General features: G+C 35.1%; 1 protein-coding gene across 4 annotated transcripts in view; it reads right to left on the reverse strand.

The window, feature by feature from the left end:
- Positions 1 to 14,954, reverse strand: part of KIF6 (kinesin family member 6) — a 126,556-nt gene extending 111,602 nt beyond the window's left edge. For all 4 annotated transcript variants that reach the window (XR_015731483.1, XR_004593013.3, XM_034428018.3 and 1 more), the window contains exons 1-3: positions 14,803 to 14,954; positions 13,069 to 13,178; positions 9,262 to 9,336 (exon numbers count right to left, since the gene is read on the reverse strand). Coding sequence is in view for 2 of the 4 variants with exons in the window: in XM_034428018.3 (XP_034283909.1) it covers positions 9,262 to 9,336; positions 13,069 to 13,178; positions 14,803 to 14,868 (251 nt within the window). In the remaining 2 variants the exon portion in view is untranslated. The remainder of the gene's footprint in view (positions 1 to 9,261; positions 9,337 to 13,068; positions 13,179 to 14,802) is intronic.
- Between the last annotated feature and the right edge of the window lie 232 nt (positions 14,955 to 15,186).

Consider the following 15,186-nt stretch of genomic DNA (forward strand, 5'->3'; position numbering starts at 1 on the left):
TATTAAATTGCCACCGCAATAAATTAATTGCCTCTTTTATTTTCTTATCTGCTGGATTCAATATCAAAGCTTGTTCTTTTTTTGTGATTTCCTCTTCTAAATCCTTCCTTTTTTCCCCCTGTTTGCGTCTATATTTATTATTCAAATATATCAAAATGCCTCTCATATATGCTTTACTTGCATCCCAAACCATTTCCATAGATGTACCCTTATGCATATTTATAATAAAAAATTCTTTCATAAATTTTTTACATTCTTTTACATTTTCCTCATATCTAAACAGATTTTCATTTAACCTCCAAGACCTCTTAGATCCCCTTCCATACTCTAATTCCATCCAAACTGGACTATGATCCGTTAAAACTCTTGGACAAATCTTCGTCTTCTTCACTCTGGAAAAGAAATCATTTGTAATTAATATAAAATCAATCCTTGAGAAAGATTGATGTCTATCAGAAAAAAAGGTAAAGTCTTTTTCTTCGGGGTTTCTCTCTCGCCAGATATCTCTCAGTTCCATATCCTCCATCACTTCAAAAAATGATTTTGGCAATCTGGCATGCGTTGAAATGTTCTGCAAGAGCCCCTTATCTTTTTTAGTGTCCAAAACTCCGTTCCAATCACCCAATAAAATACATGATTTATAGTCCCATTGTAATAACTTGGAATGTAAAAGCTTATAAAATTTTTCCTGTTGTTGGTTCGGTGCGTAGACTCCAATTAAAAGTATTTTTTCTCCTTTTATTAAAAGTTCAATTGCTATAAATCTTCCTTGATCATCTGCTTCAATTAATTTGGCAATTAAGTCTTTTTTTAGGTATATAACTATACCATTCTTCTTCTCAGGAGCAGATGCAACAAAATGTATACCTAACCTTGCATTTATTAAGTATTTTTGATCTTTACTTCTAATGAGTCTCTTGTAAACAAATTACATCATTTTTAAACTGTTTCAAATAATGAAATATTTTTTTCCTCTTTTGTGGTGAATTTAGGCCATTAACATTCCAGGTCAAAAATCTAGTTGTCATTCTTGGCCCCCTGAAGCACTTGGAGCATCTGCTGGAAATCTCCATGCATTTTACTTTTTGGCCTTGCTCCTCCCACTGCTTCTGTTTTTGTAGTATCTTGAATCATTTGAAGTTGCTGCACTCTTAATTCTTCTTGACGCTTGGCTGCCACTCGAGTCTGTCTTTGATCCTTAGGTTCTTCTATCTCCAAAGCTTGAACAGTAGTCAAAAATTGTATTAATTCTTCTTGAATAATCAAATCACTCTTTTGGGCCTGTGCCAACAATTCTTCTTTCTCCCCCTTTCTTGCCCCCTCTATTTCCATCTTCCTTCTAGCTTCCTGGGACTGACGGCATCCAGCCTTTAATACATAGGTATAGAAATCTCTTGCCTTCCACATGAATTGAGACGGTATCTTTCTCCTGAATAATTCACCACTAGACCAGCTGGAACTTCCCATCTATACTGTATCTGATGGTATCTCAGTTCTTCCACCAGAAAGGCATAATCCTTTCTGGCTCTCAACATTTTGGGGGGAATTTCTTTCAGTGTTAAAACCTCCTGCCCCTGCACTTGAAGTTTATTTTTAAAAGTGACTTGTAGGATTTCATTGCGTAGTCTCCTTGTTGTAAAATAAACTACAATGTCTCTTGGTAGATGTTTCTGTCTGGCCACCCATGAATTGACACAATAAATTTTGTCAATTTGCCATTCAAAATTTGCTTTTTGATCTTCCATTATCTGTGCAAATGCTTCTGAAAACATCTCTCTCAAATTCTCTTGCTTATTTTCTTTGAGGCCTCTTATTCTCAGAGCAAATTCCATGTCTCTATATTGTATCATTATCACATCCGCCTCTGCTCTTTCCATCTTGTCCTGGACCTCCCCCATTTTATTTTCCAAGTTCTCATTAGACTGCTTAATTTATTCCACTTTTTCATCTATTGCTTCAATGTGTCCTGCCAATCCTTGTACTGCCATAATAATATCTTCTCTAATTTCTTGGTTTCGTTTTTGAATAGTCTCTTTGACCTGAGCTATCTCTTCAGCAACTTCTCGAGTTTGCTCCTGAAACATTGAAGCAATTTTTTTTTTCTGTAACAGAGGCTTGTGTTTTGAGGGCTTCCTGCAATATTTCAAATGTTAATATTGTTGGTTCCGTTGGAACAGAGAGAGATTGCAATCTGGATGTTTGAGCTGGCGAAGTCCCAGCACTTTTGGAGACAATAGCCTTAATTTGTTTTGAAGCCATTTTTAGTTTCCAATTTAAATTTAATCAGCTGCCAGAACAATAGATCCACCAAATCCAGAAATCAGTCTTTAAATAATATCAATCCTTTTTTTAAAAATCACTGCTGTAATCTTCTCCTTTTTAAAAAAACAACAACCACACAAATCTCTAATTTTGAACAGGGGCTGCCAACACTACTAAAAACTTTCCTTTTAACTTTCGCTTTCACGCCCCATTAAAGCTCAATCGCCATCTTGGTTTCACTTTCTCCCCTTAATAAGTCTGAAGGAAGTAATACACATTTGGAGTTAAAGTTCAGTACTTGCAGATCTAATCTCTCCTGAGTTTGCTCAGCCTGCTTCCGAATTATGTTTATTCCAAGCGTTGTTTGCAGGGGTGGTCGCGGCGTCTTCTTCTGCTTGAAGCAGAAACGTCCCGGATCTGGAGTTCTGTCGGGCTTCCAGGGAGCTCTCACCCTTCGAGCCCCAGAATTGTTCCTGGGGCTCCTTGGGGAGCTCTACCTACGCCTGTCTGCTCTCTTCCTCCTCTTTTCCCGGGGAGAAAGTTTTCAAGCCACTAGACAGCTGATTTGCGCTATTCTAGCAGCTTTACAAGATTGCGGGGCTGGCGCTCAAGAAAAGAGCGTCCTCGGCATCTGCGGTGCCATTGGAAGTCCGCATTGTTTGACCTTTTGAATTGGCCAGTATGCATCAACAATAATGACTCATATTCCTTGGCGTTTTCTAAAGTCAGCTTGAACATTTAGCATCTTTCTTTCCACATAGGATTTTAATTTGTGTAGGATGATCCTAAGCATTATTTTGCCAGTATGAGATTTTGGATATTGTATAACAGTCTCTTAAATTCTCCAGTTTTGTTGACATAGTTAGATTATAACAATTACTGATCATGAGTCCATTGCTTGCCAGAGGGCTAATATAACTTCATCTTCTAGTACTAGTTCTTATAAATAAGAATTCTAGTCAAAAATCAGAAGTTATTTGTTGTATTTTTGTAATTTTTGTAAATAGGGAATATCTTCTAATGTAACATGGATGTTAACATTCTATACTGTAGAAAATTACAGTATACTCATTTCATCTGTGTTTGATCAATTCTGAATCTATTATTATCTATTTATTAGCATCCTTTAGCATACCAATTCAAGGTTGGAATCTCCTGAGTTTGGAGATTTTTTGGAAGATTTTCTGTTTCCATTTTCAATATCTTTACAGATGTCATGACAATACTGCTTCTTGTTTTTTCTAACAGCTCTCTCAAAATTCTTCTAAGCTCTCTCTCTTGGTTTGGCTTCTCTTCTAGATAACATTCACCATTTATTCTGATATCTATTTTTTTCTGCTTCTTGTTCTTTGGCAATCTTTTTTCATATTCTTCCTTAATAATTTTAAAAATTTCACCCCACAGTTCCTCTGGTTCTCTATTTAACAAAGTTCAGAACTTCAAAATAATTTCCAATGTTCTCTTTGAAAATTGTGGTTATATGTTCAAAATCATCTCATGGAAACTGGTTAGTTCTGTTCTCTCACTTTGACTCTCATTTTGAGAATCTTGACTTGCAATGTGAATATAAGGAGTTTGTAAGCTTCTTGTAAACTATCCCACAGACATTCCCTTGTTACATCTTTATTATTACAACTGAACTATTCTATCTCCTTGTATCAGCAATATATTCAATTTGATTTCTATACTCCATGTGGTCATATCAGGTACATAGATATTGTTTGACTTCTTTGAAGCAGTGGTGAAATGTAAAATTTGTTACTACCAGTTCTGTGGGCGTGGCTTGGGGGGGGTAATGTGACTGGGTGGCCGTGGCCAACTTTTTTTTTTAACTTTTAAAAGCATTTTTTCTACAACCTTAAGAGGTTGCAGAAAAAAATGCTTTTAGAAGCCTCTGACGATCAGGCAACTCAGCTGGGATCATCAGAGGCTTTTAAAAGCATTTTTTTCTGCAACCTCTTCAGCCAAAGAGGTTGTAGAAAAAATGTTTTTAAAAGTAAAAAAAAAAAAGCCTGATGATCGTGCGGCTCAGCTGGGCATGGGGGGGTGGGCAGGGATTTTTGCTACCGGTTCTCTGAACCACCTGCTGCCATCACTACCGGATCAGGCATTCTGATCCGAACCGGGAGCATTTCACCCCTGCTTTGAAGGTACTGTAATGTCTACAATAAATAAATCATTGGATTGGCAAAAACTGATACATCATGTTCTGCTTCATTTCTATTTCGATAGATATACAGATAGATAGATAGATAGATAGATAGATAGATAGATAGATAGATAGATAGATAGATAGATAGATATACAGATAGATATATCTCCATTTTAAGAACAATATTCTTAGGACTTTCAAAGGAATAGCAATATTAGTCCACTAAATAGCAATTAGATTAGTAACACACACACACACACCACCCAAAAAATCCCAGAAATATAAATACAGTGGGATTATGCCTTTGTCATCCATAATTTGCTGCACTAAATTTATAAATCAAAATATAAAATCATACTTTTATACAAGTTTTTATTTTAGTTTTGGTTATTGGGTAATTCCAATGAGCACCAATAATACATATAATTTTACCCCACAATAACAGAGCCTTGGTAGTCTAAGGCACCCTGTTATTAAGCTGGTTATTAAGACCAGCTGCCTGCAATTACTGCAGGTTCGAATCTCGCCAAGGCTCAAGGTTGACTCAGCCTTCCATCCTTTCTAAGGTAGGTAAATTGAGGACCCAGTTGTGGGGGCAATAAGCTGACTTTGTATAAATATACAAAAGGATGAAGGCTATTGCTGAGCACATTGTAAGCCGCCCTGAGTCTCCGGAGAAGGGCGGCATATAAATCAAATTAAAAAAAAAAAAACACTATAAAAGTGGAGAAAATCACATGCAACTACATTTTCCTCACTGAACAAAATGCTTAAGTTCTGTTTCAAAGATATAAAAATATGTATTTGACATCTCAGTGAGTTGTGATTGGTCGAGTTCATGTGACAAAACCCACTTCTGATCCTTGGATCTGAGTTTGGAGAATGTAACAATTTACTAATTTACTAATACTAAAGTAGAAATTGATGGTCAACTTTTTCAAAAGCACATTGAAAAACAATGTAGAACTATAACACTGGACAAAGCCTACAATGTCTCAGGAGAAAGGATAGAGCTGTGGTGGTGCAGTGGTTAGAATGCAGTACTGTAGGCTACTTCTGCTGACTGCTGGCTGTTGGTAAAATGAGGACTCAGATTGTTGGGGACAATATGCTGACTCTGTATACCGCTTGTGAAGCGGTATATAAGTTTAAATGCTATTGCTATTGCTATTTTTGGTATCTAGTGAACCCTTTTAAATGTGGCTAGTAAAATTTAAGTGGTCTAAAATAGGCAGTAAATTAAAAATAGGCCAATAATTAGAACCCTCCAAAAAGAAGGCCTAACCGTTTTTTGTGTGGTCAAAAGAAAATAAGACCCGGCCTTCTTTTTGGAGAAACATGGTAGTGAGAAATAACTAACTCAGAAATTCTAAACAGAAACAGTAAATTCAGTGGGATTTAACTCCCAACCAGAGTAAATTGCAACTTTAAACATTAAAACAAACTATATATTACAACAACAGAGAAAAAAGTTGAAAGAAATACAAAAAGGGGAAAAATGAACACATTATGCCAGCAATGTAAATCTATAATTAATGTCATATATGTTCCTTCTTTTATTGTTCTGCTATTGCTGTGGATTTATTTTGCTGTAATTTACTTTCCATGTAATCATACAATAGCTTTGGAATGCTACTAAGAAACTTCACGGACATTTCTGCTTTGTCATTTTCCTGGAAATAGATCAGCAAAGCTCCTCCTTCCCTTACTGATACTTTTTTATCTTCAGGAATATGTTCAGTTATGAGCTGCCAAATTAATAATGAATCTGTTTTTGTAATCTTAAAAACCCTCACGAGGCACTACACAATACCAAAATAGCAACAATTAATTTTAACGAGGAATTTTGGCATATTTGAATATAAATAAAAACAGCCAAAATGTATTATTAGCAAACATCACTACAATATGAAGGCATTGTAAATAACATATTTTGAAATTATATGAGTATGCAATGTTATTTTAAAATAGCACTTACAAAGCATTGTTGAGATAACAAAATATGTTGCAATAAAACTGAAATTACTAACAAGTGAACACATCCTGCAATTTTATTTAAAAAAGAACAGAAATTTGGAAACAAGTAATGTAACTTCAGAAGTATGGACTAGCTGTTGCAACATTGTTCTTATAAAGTATGTGTTCTTTCTGAACTATCACTCATGTTTACTGCATCTCCAAAGAGAGTGAAAAATCATATTTGGAAGAATCAAATATAAGACGATCCTTGCATTTTCAAATATGAATACTAATAAAGGAGAATATTTATAGCTCAGGGTTGAAATGAGGGGTCCTTGTTGCTTTTTGAGCTTGCAGACATTTCATTACCCAAACTAGGTAAAATCATGAGTGCTAGACCTAGCTTGGGTAATGAAATGTTTGCAAGAAAACAACCAAGCTCAGAAAGCACCAAGGATCCCTCAATATGAACACTGAATAAAATAAAGAATTTAACTGAAAAATTAAAATGATTTCAAATGGTATTTGAGCTATCCATTTATATGATTCTTACTGAGCCCAAAACAGCTTTGTTCTGAATATGCTTTACTCAACCCACAGGAAAACAGAAGAAAATGCTCTCCATATCCACAACTAGCTTGACTTCTTATTGCAATAAAAATTGCTTATGTTTCAAGAAACATGTAATTTGCATAGGATAAAAAGATTGGGCAGAGAAGTGCACTTTCAAACGATTGTGCTATACAAAACACTATCAGAAGCATATTCCAGTGATTTCTATCTCCTTCATTTGCAAAATATATATCATAAGAATAGAAAGTATCCAAATGTCATAGAATGAAATGGGATTTCTGTCTCTAGGCATTCAAAGCTCTTCAGAGAAGGCCATGGTCTTTGAATTGTTATCTGTTGATATAAAAAGCAAAAGTCATAAAATTCATTTTAGTTCTATCCTAATGGTATCAGTGTTATTTGAAATGCAATCTCTATAATTCTTAATTAAATTATGCTAAATATAAATTCATCAGAATATTTTCTGTCATTTTTTTACTTCCTAGACTGAGAAGAATAATGTGTTTAGATTGCTTTCCCTAATTTGGGCATCTTCTAGTTTTATGAATTGAAATTCTCAGAATTCTGTGGCAAAATGACCATTGCTGATTCTGAGACTTGAAGTCCACACATCTGCAGCGTACTCAAATCAAGCAAAGATGTTCTGGAACAAAAAGGCTCTATCTTTGTATGAAAAAATTACCTCAGATATTTGGATAAACAAAGAGGTGGAGGAGCATATATAGACAATCCTTACGTCATCAAAAAAGTTATAATTAATGTGCCTATTTATACTTTATACTGCTTTTTTATGTTTCCTCAAGGTGCTCTCAAGAGCAACTACCAGGTAGCAAGCCATAAACTCATTTAAGCAGTTTAAATGTTAGATTAACAGGTTTGAAGACTCAGTATTACTGCAGATTTGAGAACAGTATGCCTCCAAATGAGTTGTAGATGAACAATGGCAGGAGAGAAGTATGTCTCTATCTCCTGTCCATAAGCAGCAGAGAGACATCTAATTAGCCACACTGAAAAATAAAAATAGGGTGAACCTCGAACTGATGTTCTTATAAGATAGAGAATGGATTGAACAAAAGAATATAAGAAGTTTAATCTTTATTTCATTGACTATAGCAAGTCCTGGCTGTATCCTGTTATATGCAGTTAGATTGTGCCAAAAAAAGAGCATATTAAAGCTAATGAATGTACTAGAACACCTGATTATTTTTCAGTGCCACTGTAACTTTGAACAGTGCCACTGCCACTAAATGAACTGTTGTAAGTTGAGGTCTACCATACATACTATACGAATGGCAATATGGAAAGAGATGACAGCTATAATCAAAACTGCAAATCCAAAGACTAAAAATTTGAGAAAACAGGCTGTAGGAAAAATGAAAGAAAAAAGATGGAGACCTTACAGAAAAGTTCAAAGGTCTGCAAGATGCACCAGTTGTTCCATCCTGGATCAAACAATGCCCAGGACGTGCCATATAAACCTATAAAGGCTTATCAAAGTACAAAAAAGACATTTTAAAATATTATAAGAAATTATGCATATCAACAGACCAAAGTCCATCTTGTACGTAATCTTATATCTGATCAAAATTAGCTACAAACTCTGTAAATGAAACATACTTTCTTTTTTTTATCTCAAAATCTGTATTCAAGGGAATATTGTCTGAAAATGAGAAGTAAGCATAATGGATTGATATACTTACTTTCCATTAATTGCACATTGTGTGAAGACACATTTCCCTTTAATTGTAAATGTGATTTGTAAATGTGAATTTATCTTTTTTTACATTTCCAATATATAAACCTAATATTTTCAAAAACTTTTTTTGCATACGGAAGTTACAACACTAACCCATACTTTTTTGAAGTCAATCTTGACTCTTGATAACTGTCTGGACAAATACAAGTAGATTTCTTAGCAATATTTTCAGAAGTTTAACTTTGCTTCTTCCTAGAGCTGAGAGAGTGACTGGCCCAAAATTTCCCAGCCAGCTTTGTGCACAGTCTCTACTACACCAAACTGGCTCTCATGTACATACTCTCATGTACTACAATATACTATACTATATTGTGGTTTGTTTCACTTGTGAATCTTGCTTTATTCAATTTAGACTCTATCAGGCTATTTTTTTTTTAACAAAATGCATATCATTTTGAATCTCATCCGCCCTTTGCTATCAAATATTTACCAAAAAAAGGAACAAGAAAAACTATTCAATGAACTCTATCATCCAGTTAAAAAAAAACAATGTTCATTATCACAAACTGGTTTTATTGATTAAAAAGATGGATGGATCATTAAAAAGAATCAAACTTACCATTCTGCAACTGGCTTGGCAATAGTTTCAAAAATGTCATCTTGTTTTGATTCCTGATCAAATACTTTCTGAAATCTGTAAATTATAAATAATTGGTCATGCAAAATCTTAAAACAATACTTGATTTATTTCCTTTTCTAATTTAAAAGTAAATCAATGTTTACTGTTTACATCATTGCTTTACATAATCCTGAAAATTTTCTCCCGTAGCTTTTTCCACACTATGTTATTGTGCTACTGAATCCACAAAGGACTTTAAACACTACTGCTTACAAAATGTGTACAATAAAATATTGTGATAAAATGTTACTGCTTAGAAAAAGCAAACTGTACTTTACTACTGTCATGGGGATCAACATTTCCAAAGGCCCACACATGAGCATGTTTAAGAAACACTAAAATAAAACAGAATATATAAACAGTGCAAACTATTTTCAGTTTTCTTCTCTGGAAGAGAAAAGCAATTATCAAGAAACTTACTTTAACAGTAAGTCAAATACTTTATAAGTCTTGTACCTTATTTCCATAATCTAACATCAATAAATTATTGATGTTTTAGCATCTCTATAAACACTTATTTTAAATACATGTTTAACTCTGTCTCTGCTCGCCCACCATTAAAAGAACCTATTTTGTTCAAGTGCAAATGACTTAAAACCATTCTGTTGATCCACTACAGTGGACCAAAGAGTTATGTGCTACATTAAAGACTAACTGATTTTATTTAATCACTAGGCACCTGTAGCTCCTGCTCCACTTCATTAAAAGTGCTGAAAAAGAATTTTTTATTTAGTTGGGAAGGTGAGAGAGAAGAGGGAAAGAGGAATAAATGATGATGCTTATATTAAAATTTGGGTCACCAATATGATGTTCACAGAACCTTTTTCCTTCCATGTAAAACAAATGAAAAAAAATTATTTTCTTTTCTAGTAGGAAAGAATGAGATATATATCTCTTCTTTCCTGCCATAGAACCAAATGAAAATAATTCAATTTTCACTGACAATAGTAGTAAAATGGGGGAGGAGGAGGATATGAAGGGGAAGAAATCTGAATATACAAGTATCATTGTGAGATGAGATATGTGGGCTATGCAGGAACACCCATGTGCAGGGCGTTCAATTAGAAATTGCTTCCTTCAATTAGAAATTGCCATATTCAAGGCCATGGAACTATGTGTTTTAGGTCAAGCACCTCCTCCTTTGAAATTTAATCTCCCCCCCCCTCCCCTGGTATGCTATGGGTCCTGCTAGTCTTCAGAAAACTGCTGAAAACCTATTACTTTTTTCAAGCCAGGAAAGCTGGGTTATGATTCCAAATATTAGTAGATTTTGATTGTTCTTGATCATGACCCTCTGTTTAGTGTTATTATAATTCACTGGTGTGTGTGGGTATGTGGGTGCGTAAAAGTAATGTACTTCTGTTTCATCCCAATTACCTATTAGGGAATTATAGGTCATCCATATTTTTATGGGCAAAATAAATAAATAAATACATACATACATACATGCATACATACATATAAAATGTTATGCACTAGCTGGTTAGAAGTTCATTTCTAAGCTACTAATATAATGCATCATACTTTAAAAATCAGTATTTAATATTAACAAAACAGACTTCTGCTTGTTCAGTGAAACACGACTTACCTCCCTAAATTTTCTCTGAATGTTTTCTACCTCCTCTTCCTCTGTGAAGGAGTGAAATTGGGGTTGTCTACTCTTTTCAAAAGTAGTTGTACCCATGCAGAAAGCTCCCCCCACCAACCTTTCCTCAGCATTCACCCATTCCCCATTCCCTCAGAATTGTACTGCCTGGCTAACTGTGCCACACCCTGGTATTTTCACATACACATTGACATCCAGAGGCAGCCTCGCCCCACCCAGTCTTTTGAGCTTACAAAAGCAAATGTTAAGGCAGAGTGGAAGAGGGGTGTGTGTAGCAGGAAAGGTGAATGCTGGGAAGCAAAGATTGGCAACTATTATGGGAAGGCAAAAAGATTTATCTTGGTGGGATTCCTGCCTGAGTTTTGCTGGGAGCCCAGTAGCAACTAGAAAAGGAACAACCACACTGAAACATCCCAACTAGTACAAAAATGTTTGGAAAAAGGCAAAAACTGTATTTTATTTTGTAAAGAATTTGAGACTTTAATATGAATTAAGTATAATAAAAGAATAAGTATTAAAGGACTATTACAGACATACTTATGTGGCAACAACACCTTTCAAAACCCAAAAGGGTGGAGTTGACCTAGAGAATAATAAATAGCCTGTTGTTGGGGAAGGTGATTAAGGCAATCAAATATTTTGTACAGATTTGTTATGCTGTGGTGTCTCCAGTCTTTGGACATCAAAGAACTTCACACCCTCTCCAAGAGAATTCTGGGAAGAAAAGCAGCGTAATAAATAAAAAAAATATGTTCCAACAGTAATTTCCATACCGCTGTTAGATGTACAAAGTGAGCTACAAATAAACACATTTTATATCCAAATCCATCAAGTTTATTTTCCAATAAAGGTACATTGGATTGGACATTAAAAGATAGCTTTTCACAATCTTTTCTGTTTTGTCAAAGATATAAGCACCATAATGTTGCTTCATCATCATCATCACAGGGATAATAATATTGAAACTAAATTGGAAGAAAAAATAAGAACAATCTGAATGTAGTTACTTTAAAAAAGTTTTAAAATGCTGTAACAGTAACCTTATAAAAGAACTTTATGATGTCTATTAAGAAAGATGTTAGAAGTTTGTTGTTGGGTATGTAGCACTATTTGGAATGTATTTATAGGAAGTCAACATAATAAGAAGCATGTCCTATAAGAAAAAAAATTAAAGGAATTGAACAGTTGAAGAAAGTAGTCTTCAGAAAAGTCAAGTAGGATGATAGCCATTAACAAATATCTGAAGGGCTACTATGGATTGATGAAAGAAAAAAATGGCTTTCAGTTGGTCACAGGAGATGAATCCCCTGTGATTTGTATCAAAATTGACAAAACAGTCCATTTCTGACAGGAGGCTAGACCACATTACTGAGCAGACTGTTTACAGGTGATCCTTGATTTACAACTGAAACGGAGTCCATAATTTCAGTTGTAAATTATATAAAGCATATCAGCATGTGACCATGTCCAATTTTATGGCCTTTTTTGCATTGGTTATTAAGCGAACACCATAGACATAAAGCAAATGCTACAGTTATTAAGCAAACCCATTGTTTGCTATGGCATGGTTTTTGCCAGAAACCATAAATAAACGTTGGCTTTCAGTAAAAACAATGTAAATTGCAGTCAAGTGACTGGGGGGTGGGGGGTGGGGAGGCTGCAAACAGCTGTGCATGCAAACCATTGCCCAAATGGTTTGCATGCCCAGGAAAATGTATGGGATGGACATTGGAACTTCAAATCTGGGTCATAAGTCCTACTTTTGGAGTCCAGGTATAAATTGAGGACTACTTGTAGTGATTTTGTTCTATTTTATTCATTCAGAAGTAGAAATGTGAATTAATTGATTTTCCTGTTATAAACAATATAAATATGTAATATTCACTAACTTTTTATGTAAAATGGTTTGGTTGGATATCAACTTTGTACTTAGAGTGAAATTTAAACTGCATAACATTTGAAGGTTCTAGAAATGTAAAACAATATTTTAAACATTCATAAATGAAAACAGTAAGAGTCATTTTGAAATGAGTGGGTGGCAAATAAATTTAATAAATAAATAAAACAAAAAGTTGGAACTATAAGATAAAATGATTAAACATTTTATAATAATGTGCAAACAACCAAAGTATTAAACTTACTTAAATTTATAACTTTCTCGTTTGTTATTGACAAATCCATCCGACAAATCACGTGGTACAATAATCTCCAGACCAAATGCTGATGTCTCAATTTCATCAATTGAATATATCTACAAAATACATGTAACCTTTTGAAAATATTTCTATTAATTAATGTAAACATTCCATGATTTAGCCTTATGTTTAGACAGTATAATTTTTAATAGGAATAGATATGCAAGCAATTCTCGTAACAGGTGTACAAGAGATCTAACTCTAGGTAAAATAATGCCTAAAATATGGGAATGAGTTAAATGCATACTAATCCATATAATTTACAGTAAAATAGCTAATCTGACATTTGCTAGAAGTAATCACTGCATTTCAGTAGTATATAGTTTTGAGTTAAGTATGAATAAGATTCCAACTTTTATTTTATTTAGATTCAATTTAGTTTAAGTAGCAATTTTGAATGTAAGAGTGAAGAAAAGTTAAATAACAAAGCTGCCTACCTATCGAAGTTATGGCAAGCAAAATAATTCCATTTCATCACACTTCAGAATCCCAGCCATAGGTTCACTGCAGCAAAATGAGTACAGAATCTATACCTCTTTAAAGTATTTCTAATTTGATAGCTTCAGTACTTGTTATGCACTTAAGTCCTGTGTCCCCCCTCCTTTTCAGGTAATAAACAATAATAAAACTAGTGGAAAAGATGGAATAATTATAAATATGGAGATGTTATTTCCTCCTATCATTTTACAAATAAACTGAAAGACTAAATACCGAAAGCCTCATCTCCAAACATGCTTTGTTATAATTATTAGGATCTTATTTAATGAAATCCTTTACAACCCTTTATTAAAGTTCTTTACTGATTAAAAAAAAACAGCAGCAATATATGATTGCATTTAGCAATCTTCTCCCGGGCTACCATTTGAATAGGCAGCAATAAAAACTTTTTTCCCCCTCCTATTAAGAGATTCGAGTTTTAGAATACCAAGATGAAAACGGTTCATCCGAGTGCGTGTTTGGCCTCTCAACATTTAGACAATTTCTAATAAATAACCTCTTTCACTTTGCTTTCAGTTGGGAAATGATTGTTGCACTTAACTCTATTGTCAGTTTTAGCTGTTTTTTTTAAAATTACTATTATTTGTAGAGTTGGTTCCTGTTGTTAGCCTCCCTGAGAGCTCACCAGAGTAGAAAGAGGGATTAAAAAAAATAATTAAATTAACATGGACATTTTAGCTTGCCTGCAGCCCAGTTTCAAATTTAGCCCTTTGGTTTTTCCAAAGCAGCCGAATCCTCATCTTCATGGAGAAGACCTACACCAAGTCCTGTGTTGGGTCCTTATTTACCTTCTCCACTCCACCTTCCAGAAAAAGCTTTCCCTCATCTGATCCATCAACCTTCAGGCAAGGCGCACTCTACTCAAATGCTGTATTTCTCAACCTTGGACATTTTGACCTGTAGATTTCATCTTAGGCCATGCTGGTTGGAAAATTCTGGCCGATGTAGTCCACACATCTTAAACATGGCAAGCTTAATGAACCCTGCTCTGCTCCCCGCCTAGTCTCTCTGTTTTTTCAATATTTTGGAGTGTCAGTGGAGATTCTCACTCATCCTGGTCATGGCTTTTAAAGCACTTTTGGGACAATATTTCGGAGCTTCTGGCCTGGCCTGGGTTGTCACCCACTGTTTCTGCCCAACACCGTGTCCGGCCCAGCCTGATGGGTTCTGTGCTTTACCTACCCCGGGGGTCTGCCTCTTGCCCAAAGGTTTCACTCGGCCATAAATCTGGATCGTCTGCTTCACCATCTCCGCGAATCAAGTTCTTCGTGGTCAAGAAACAAGCGAGCGAGCGCAAGGCCGGCCCTAGCAACGGTAACCAAGGAACACTACCCGTCGTGCCTTGCGGCACAGCGCCCGGTTGGGGAAATGCCCCACCCGCAAGTGGGAGCTGAGCGTCCGCCGTTAATTAAGTTTGAATACTAAATTGGGGGGGGGGGACTGCCGTGTTTGCAGGGTTTTTTTTGTTACTTAAAGAAACGTTTCGCTCTTTTTTTTTTTCCTTTTGGTCACAAACAGCATGTCTTGTCATGGAGGGTGGACGCTGTGTTAGCGATGGCTAGTTGA

The sequence above is a fragment of the Pantherophis guttatus genome, chromosome 1 (assembly GCF_059756535.1).
Source record: "Pantherophis guttatus breed Tessera chromosome 1, ASM5975653v1, whole genome shotgun sequence".
NCBI classification, from domain to species: Eukaryota; Metazoa; Chordata; class Lepidosauria; order Squamata; family Colubridae; genus Pantherophis; species Pantherophis guttatus.